The sequence below is a fragment of the Protobothrops mucrosquamatus genome, unplaced genomic scaffold (assembly GCF_001527695.2).
Source record: "Protobothrops mucrosquamatus isolate PMUCROS unplaced genomic scaffold, P.Mucros_1.0 scaffold4250, whole genome shotgun sequence".
In the NCBI taxonomy this organism is placed as follows: Eukaryota; Metazoa; Chordata; class Lepidosauria; order Squamata; family Viperidae; genus Protobothrops; species Protobothrops mucrosquamatus.
The window spans coordinates 19078-28197 of record NW_015390169.1 but is presented as its reverse complement, the minus strand read 5'-3'; the positions used below and the strand labels follow the sequence as shown (position 1 = coordinate 28197).

General features: G+C 42.5%; 1 protein-coding gene across 1 annotated transcript; it reads right to left on the bottom strand.

Moving 5' to 3' along the window:
- Positions 1 to 738: 738 nt before the first annotated feature.
- TEX52 (testis expressed 52) lies at positions 739 to 4542 on the bottom strand. The gene is made up of 2 exons (XM_015828113.1): positions 4025 to 4542; positions 739 to 1000 (listed from the first exon to the last, which is right to left on the bottom strand). Exons 1-2 carry the CDS (start codon positions 4540 to 4542, stop codon positions 739 to 741), a joined length of 780 nt encoding a protein of 259 aa, XP_015683599.1.
- Between the last annotated feature and the right edge of the window lie 4578 nt (positions 4543 to 9120).

The window sequence follows — 9120 nt, the reverse complement described above, 5'->3', positions numbered from 1 at the left end:
TAGGGTGGATTTTAGTTAGGGATGATTTTAATATAATTTTAATTATTACACAGCTACTAATATTTGGCTTTTAATTTGGTTTTAGAGGGGTTTTTATTCTGGTATTTTATTGTTATTTGTTTTAATATGCTGTGCACCGCCCTGAGTCCTCCGGGAGAAGGGCGGTATATAAATTAAATTAAATAAATAAATAAATAAATAAATAAATAAATAAACAACCTTCCCGTTCCTCATTAGATCGAAGAAAGGGCTTCAACTGGCTCCCCACGGCTACCGGATCTCTGAATGTTGAGTAGTCCCCTTACAACATATTCAGAATACAAGTTATATCCAGCACTGAAGGTTGGTAGAAAAGTTCAGAAAAGCAGCTTGTGCCAATGATGGTTTGTGCTTCCTAATCAACATGTTTTTGCTCCGTAGGGCAAGTATTTGGTCAATAGGGAGCCCCTTAACCAGGATCTCTTACCACGAGCATGATAAAAATGCTGCATCCTTTCCATTCCCACAATTCTTTGACCTATTGAGGACCCTCATGGTATGTTCACCTTCCCATAGATCCTTGGATTCTCTCTTGGGAGAAGGAAGGAACTATAAAACGAACGTACGCGCCCTGGATGACAACATTGGGGGATGCACCCTGGATGACAACACTGGGAGATACTGGTGGCTATTCGGGACTGCTCGGGCTACGACTTCCCAAATTCTGGACTTTTCCAAAGTAGCTCAAAAGGGCAGGATTCAGGCTTTCCTGTTTATTTGGCTGACTGGAGTGGTGGAGGACCATATCTGATTCCCAGACAGCATCAGCTCCTGGTATTTTCCCACCACCTCCTGGTAAATGGGGCTGTTGTTCTTCAGAGCAAACTTAGCGGCAGAGTCTTCATAATGGGGTTGAAGGCTTGGACAGGGATAATTCCAACATTCTGGAGCAGGAGGCACGACAGGCTGTAGCTCCACAAAGACGGACGCTGGCGCTTTTCCTGAAAGCAGATAGTTGTACCTGCCCAAAAGATAAGGAGAACAACAGCAATGGTTACCGTTTACGAGAGATTGCATCAAGAAAGACATTATCGTGCACCACATTCTACAGACTACTTAGAACTACAGGTAGTTCTCAACTTAAAAACCATCCGTTTAGTGACTGGTCAAAGTTACGACATCACTGAAAAAAGGTACTCCTTGACTGAAGGGCACAATCGGGACCAGAACTTCCAGTTGTTAAAGTGAGGCGCACTCGATTTTACGAATTTTTTCCCCCATGGTTGTTAAGTGAAACATTGCGGGTCAGTGGTTGTTAAGCAAATTCAATTTCTCCCCCCTTGACTCTGCCTGTCATAAGTCAGCTGAGAAGGTCGCAAATGGTGATCACATGACCTCAGGATGCCGTGGTAAATATAGGTTATCCTCGATTTACAACAGTTCATTTACTGACTGCCTGAAGGTGCAACGGCGCCGAAGAAAAGCAACAGATGACAATTTTTTCACACTTATGACCCTTGCAGCATCCCCAGGGTCCCATGATGAAAATTCAAGATGCTTGGCAACTGGTTCATCTTTATGACCGTCTTAGTGTCCTGTGATTCCCCTTTTGCGACTTTATGACAAGCAATGTCCACAGGAAAGCCCGATTTACTTAACCACCATGTTAGTAACTTAACAACTGCAGTGATTCTGCCAGAAAGTTCGTAATGTCGAGCAAAAATCACTTAACAAATGTCTCACTCTGTGGTAGAAATTGGGGCTCCATGGTGGCCATACGTTGAGGACCACCGGTATTTCAGAATAAGCTGAGACAAGAGCCAGTTTTGACATATCTCAGTCCGAACTGTGGGGATGCCACGGTTCGCTGCTGGGCTAGCTAAGCAGGAATCAAGTGTCAGAGATGATGGTCTCCTGAGATGCGAGTAGGGTTTGAAGAAATAAGCCCTTTTCACCAATAGGTTTGGTGAACTGGTGTAAGGAAAACAGCCTAGTTTTAAACACTGGAAAAACCAAAGAGATCATTGTCAGTTTCAGAAAAGGCAGGCACAGCCACACTTCTCTGTGCATTAATGATTCCCCTGTGGAGATGATTACCAGCATCAAATTCCTGGGTGTGCAGTTAACAAGCAGGCTGGCTTGGTGGCTCAACAGTGAGACACTGGTGAAGCAGGCATAGCAGCGCCTGCATTTTCTGCGTCGCATGAGAAAAGCACATCTTCTTTCCCCTGTCCTGACCACTTTCTACAGGGGGACGATTGAGAGCATCCTGTCATACAGCATCACAGTCTGGTTTGGAAGCATCCCTGCTTCAGACAGGAAGGTGGTGCAGAGAGTGGTGAGGATGACCGAAAAGATCATTGGCAGTTCCCTCCCTTCCATCCAGGACATGGCATATAAGCGTTGCTTGAGTAGGGTCCGCAAGATTGTCTGGGACACTACACATCCTCTTCACGACTTGCTACCTTCTGGGAGGAGGGGGCTCCGTGGTATCCAAAGCAGAACATCCAGATTCGGTCACAGTTTTGCTCCATACAGTATCAACCTTGTGAACTCTCAAGCTTCCTCCTTCCGTTATGTATTCAAGATGGACAGTGATTCATATTTATATGTTACTTATATGTAAGGGTGTAGGTCTATGCACATGTTGTATATCGTATGTTTTAAATGTGTGTTATGTATGTGTATACTTTGAGAGCAAGCAACTAAATTTCATTTTTAATGTGTGCCGTTGTGCCCACAGGAAAAAAATGACAATAAAAGTTATCCAAAGTCTCTGCCAAAGAGAGAGAGAGAGAGAGATCACCCCCGTTGCAACTAGACACTGAGAGGACTCTATTTTCAGAGTTCCACTAGGACACTGGGAAACTGAGAAACTCTCAGGAATACCACTACCCAACTGCTTGAACAGAACGTACACAGTGGTTGATCACAATAGCCCAAGGCACCAGAATTCCCTTTTAGTAGGCAGCCGGACTGAGATGGAAGTAGGAAAATCAGAACAAGAGAAAATGGAGGAGGAACAAAGCAGGAAGGAAATGATGTTCAGCTCTGGGCAGGGTCCCTCCACAACCCAGCTCTCCTCAGATCATGCAAAATCTCCAGCATTGAAGGGAGCTTGTGAAGCAGCTAATGTAGTGGAGTGTAGTCTGGATTCCCAGAAGGGAGGGGCTGCAAGGTTTAGATCAGTGATGGCGAACCTTTTAGAGACTGAGTGCCCAAACTGCAACCCAAAACCCACTTATGCATCGTCGAGTGCCGGGTGGGTGTGGCCCATTGGGTGGGTGTGGCCCATTGGGTGGGCATGGCCAATTGGGTGAGCGTGGCTACAGTGGTAACAAGCAGACTGGATGGGACTAAAAAGTTCAATCAATCAATCAATTCCAACTTTGCAAGATCTTTTTTTTCCCACGAGAAGTTGAAATTGACTGATTGAACCTTTTTTTTTTTTTTTTGCACACGGCGGTGGAGGCCTAAAGCGAAAAGGTTTTATAAAACCCAGCTGAAGGCCTAGGACTGGGGCGACGGTGCGCGTGCCCACAGAGAGGGCTCTGAGTGCCACCTCTGGCACCCGTGCCATAGGTTCGCCACCACTGGTTTAGATAGTTTAGTTGGAAGAGAATCCCGTCAGCTACTCCCTTTTTAATGATGCAAGTCATTTGCTTTAATTTGGCAAGATTCTGTCTATAGGTCAGGAATAATTCTGTCTATAGGGTTAGGGACTTGGGGGTTTATCTGTGCCTTCAAGGTCACCTGAGCTCCACGCCCATGTGCACTACACAAGTGACCCCGGGGACACAGACAAACCTCCAAGTGGCCTCAACAACTCTCCAAAAGGATGCAAATGACCAGCTGTCTGCAAGGAGTATAAATCCTTCCCTTCCCCACCATCCAGTCAGAGCTGAAAAAGCTTCTGGGATGAGAAGCGAAACGTCTTCAAAGAAAAAACAAGGAAGTCCAGTTGCCTCGTGAAAAAAAGCACCCTTGGGTCGAGGACTACCCATATCTGGGGGAGGAAAATATTTAGGAAAGCAACATATCTTACCGCCTCAGCTCCTTGGGAGGCATAATGTTTCCTTGAGCATCTAAAGGTGGAGCGCGACATTCACTTCTCAGCTTCAGCTGCTCACACTTGCTCACTTCGTCCCGCGTTAGGCTCAGGACTCGCTTTTTGTGCCTGAGGTCCACAAACAGGCCTTCCCCTTCAATGAACTTGAGGTAGGTGTTCCCATCCAAGAGGGAAGGAGGGGGGACCGGGGGCTCGGCCATGGAGGGCTTCCTGGGGGCAGTGATCCACCGCCAGGTGTTGCTGTCAAAAGGCTTGTCGGGTCTGGAGCGGTAGACGGGGGGCAATCTCCCTACATCCAGCCAGGTGTGGTAGCCCCAGATGTGCCAAAGGACAGCTTCCTCCAGCGGGCAACGGATTTTCTGGCAAACTTTGATTTTGGTATCTGTGTAGGGAGGCTTCTGAGTCGCTAGTTTGTGGTAGGGTCGGGGAGAAAATCCCGGCCATGGTGTATATTTCTCCGTACAAAGGTAGTGCCTCTCTTTCCAGGTAGACATCTTTGAAAAGGTCGGCAGAGAGGTCCTAGCTGGGAGAGAGAAAGTGGCTGACAGACCTCAGAAGCTCCAGAAATCTTAGCAATATTTTATTTATTTATCAATCTTGTAAGCCTAATAATAATAATAAAACTGCTTCCATCCTGCGACGATATCTGTAATACCATCAAACATCCACATCTGCCTATTCCAGGTCCTTGGGACGGACTCGATAGGTAGACAAAAATGCCAAATCCAGTCTGAACATCTGGCTGACTGTGCGATGATCAATAATAATAGTAAAAGTAAAAGTAAAAGTAATAATAATAATAATAATAATAATAACAACACCTGCAACATAACACCCCAGACTTAACAATTGTCGATAAGAAAGACAAAAAAGTCTGGATAGTGGACGTGGCAGTACCTGGAGACAGCAGAATAGACGAGAAAGAACTGGAGAAGATCACAAAATACAAAGACCTACAAATAGAAATAGAAAGACTGTGGCAAAGGCAAGCAAGGGTAGTACCAATAGTCATAGGCGCCTTGGGTGCAATCCCAAAACAACTGGAGCACCACTTGAACACCATCATCGGCATTGACAGATTCGCCATTAGTCAATTGCAAAAGGCAGCCTTACTAGGAACTGCTTCCATCCTGCGACGAGATCTGTAATACCATCCAACATCCACATCTGCCTATCCCCTTAGGAGGTCTTCCAGTCCAGCCCCCTGTTCAAGCAGGAGATCCCACGCCATTTGAGACAAGTGGCTGTCCAGTCTCTTCTTAAAGACCTCCAGTGATGGAGCACCCACAACTTCTAAATTTTTCATACCTTTAACAGAATAACAGAGTAACATAGCTGGAAGGGACATTGGAGGTCTTCGAGTCCAACCCCCTGTTCAAGAGGAGACCCTATACCATCTCAGACAAGTGGCTGTCTAGTCACTTCTTAAAAATCTCTACTGATGGAGCGCCCATGATTTCTGGTGGCAAGCTGTTCCACTGGTTAATTGTTCTAACTGTCAGGAAGTTTCTCCTTAGTTCCAGGTTGCTTCTCTCCTTGATTAATTTCCATCCGTTGCTTTTTGTCTTTCCTTCCGGTGTTTTGGAAAATAGGTTGACCCTCTCTTCTTTGTGGTAACCCCTTAGAACTTCCCTTGTCAATTCCGATGCAATACAAACATAGTTCCAAAACCAGAACATCTGGGAACATTAAATGTCTCCGTCTCCAGTTAATATATGTAATAACTGTCTCTCCAAATGGAAGAATTATAGGACACTGCACAAGCATCTTTTAAAAGCACGGCGTAGCCAATAACAATAATTTATTCAGGCCTTTTTTGATGTAAAGGTAACGGGAGTCCAATAAATCTATAATATTTTGCGGAAGAAGATATTATCCGAGATCTTTTGAAGATCTGGTATTGAGGTTGACACCTCGTTCCATCGCCTAGTTATAATAGGAATTGCTAATTCTTTCTTCCAGCAACCATTAAAGTTTGCAGTTCAAACTGAAGAATTTTTTGTTCTTTTTATAGCTTTCCTGGTGACAGATCCCTTCAGCTTTCTTGGCACGGTTTTGGAAGCTGTTTGTCCTTGCTTGCTTGCTCCTAGCGATAAGAAGGATGAACAGGCACCCAGCTGGCTTTGGGCCTAAGGCTGGACTAGAACTCAGAGTCTCCTGGTTCCTAGCCTGATGCTTTATCCACCACCCTGAAATGGCTCTCTAGCATCCACTTTGCAGGAAAAAAATCAAAAGGCCATTTTCTGACAATAACAGACCGCAATCTCTGAGTCAATAGGGAGTTTTCCAAAGTTTGGTACTAGCAATAGACCTTCAAAGAGAATTGGGTGTTTTTGTGACGCTCCAAATTGAGCCCCAAATTTCTAAGGGAGACAGTTAAGTGAGTTTTGCCCCATTTTACGACTCTCCTTGCCAGTTAGTAAATGAATCACTACAGGTGTTAAGTTAGTAACACGATTGTTAAGTGAATCTGACTTCCCCAGATCGCAAAAGGGGATCACGTGACCCCAGGAGACACTGCAACCGTCACAAGTACATGTCAGTTGCCAAGCCTCTGAATGTTGATCACGTGACCTGCAAAGGTCGTAAGGGTGAAAAATGGCCCTAAGTCCCTTTTTTTAGTGCCGTTGTAACTTCAAACGGTCAGTAAATGAACGATTGTTAAGAACTACTTGTAAATAGCTATACTGTAATCTACAGACCTATATATATATATATATATATATGCCTCAAAAGAACTTGGAAGGAAATGTGGGTCAAACAAGGGGATTGTGAATATTTTGACGAGACTGAATTGTGCAATTGAAAGAGAGAGAAAAAAACCCCTGTATTTCCACATGAATAAAACCGAGAGAACTACCTGCCTTTATTCTATAGGGGTTTCACATCTTGTTTCTTTTACCTTGGTTAGCAGAGGTTGGGTTTTCTCACTTTCCCAGTGGAAGAATTGCCACAGCAACTAGTTGTGATGTCACACCCTAGGAATTGTGACTTCAATCAAGGCCTGAAGGAAGGAGACGGTGACACCCGTCTCCCTACACAGGAATGGGGGATTAAAAACATTCCTTGGGGTTTTCATTTTGCTTCCCAATTGTGTCAGGTTTTTACTTTCCAAAACTGGTAGCTGATTGTCTGTCCGTGACTTATGGTGCAATTCAGATAGGACAGGATAGAATAGGATAGGATAGGATGCAAAAAGACAAAATACGAGGAATAGAGAATAGAATAGAATAGAATGCAAAAAGACAATATAATACGAGGAATAGAGACTAGAATAGACTAGACTAGGAATAGAATAGAGCAGAGCTGGAAGGGACCTTGGAGGTCTTCTAGTCCAGCCCCCTACTCAAGCAGGAGATCCATTTCAGACAAGTGACTGTCTAGTATCTTCTTAAAAACGTCCAGTGATGCAGCACCCACAATTTCTGGAGACAAGCCGTTCCACTTGTTAATTGTCCTCAACTGTTAGGAAGTTTCTCCTTAATTCCAGGTGGCTTCTCTCCTTGATCAGTTTCCAACCATTGTGAAAAGCAAGGCAGCCTGTGTGACTTAAGAAGTCTAATACGGAAATTAATATAAGCCAATATTAACTTCTCTGTAATCCCACGCATACTTACCTTGACTAATCCCATTAAATTCAGAAAGTCACCCTTCGTAAGAGACCCAGATCAATTCAGACTTTCTTATGAGTCACTCTTAGCCCATCCCTATCCCACAGCTTAATCTGAGATCATTTGTGGCGTCCTGATCAATGTTGACACACAAAAAAAGTACCGTCCCTGGCTAGAATTCAGATGTTCTTGTATTTTGAGCAGCAGGTCCCCTTCATCTACAGATTCTTCCTCATAGAAGTGTGTATTTATTGTTGGTTTAGTAATAAGTAACCAGAATGGAGCTGACCTTGGACATTCCTGGGCTTTCCATTTTGCTTCCCAGTTGTGTCAGGTTTCTAATTTCCAGCTGATTGCCTGTTTTTGACTTATAGTGCAATTCAGTTTGGAATATAATAGAAATATAGAATAGAATAGAATAGAATAGAATAGAATAGAATATAGAATGGACTGGAGTGGAATGGAATAGAAATATAGAATAGAATAGAACAGAAATATAGAATAGAGTAGAACAGAATATAGTAGAATAGAATAGAATATAGAATGGAATGGAATAGAATGGAACAGAACAGAATAGAAAATATGGAATGGAATAGAAATATAGAATAGAAATATAGAATAGAATAGAATAGAATAGAATAGAATACAAAAAGACAAAATGATATGAGGAATAGAATAGAATATAGAATGGAGTGGAGTGGAGTAGAATAGAAATATAGAATAGAATAGAACAGAATAGAAATATAGAATAGAGTAGAGTAGAACAGAATATAGTAGAATAGAATAGAATATAGAATGGAGTGGAGTGTTTGACATGGGTTACTGATTGGATTAATTTAACTAATAGAGATATATTGATTCTTGAAGGTTGGGACTTATATTTTGGATGGCATGCATATTTATTTTTTGATAACAAAGCTGATTCTATTTTTAAATCTCATATCTTAAGAGTGGCGATTTTGAGAATTTGGAAAAAGTATTATCACAAATTAAATTTTAAGATACCAATGTGGGCAATTCCGGAACATGCAATACAAGGAGTAACTACGGGAGTTAAACTAGAGGGAATTATTTATAGAGACTTATTGGTTCTATCTAAAGGGTCAAGACTGGCAAATTAAATCATTGGATGAACTGAGACAAGAGAAAGTGCTTCAGTCTTGGTTCTTATATTATCAATTGGCTGAAAGATGGTGTTTAGATCAAAAATTGGGTCTTATGTTGGAAGATGGGAATTTGATAAAGCAGATTAAAGATCAAAACAGAGCCCATATTAGAAGAATTTATAGTGTATTATTAGAGTTGGATTCGGAAACAGAATTAGTTAAAGATTGTATGATTAAGTGGGCTCAAAATATTCAAGAACCAATTATGTTAGAGACTTGGGAGATAATTTGGGTTAGAAATGTTAAGTTTACCCAAGCTCAGAATTTAAGGGAAAATTTTTATAAAATGTTTTAT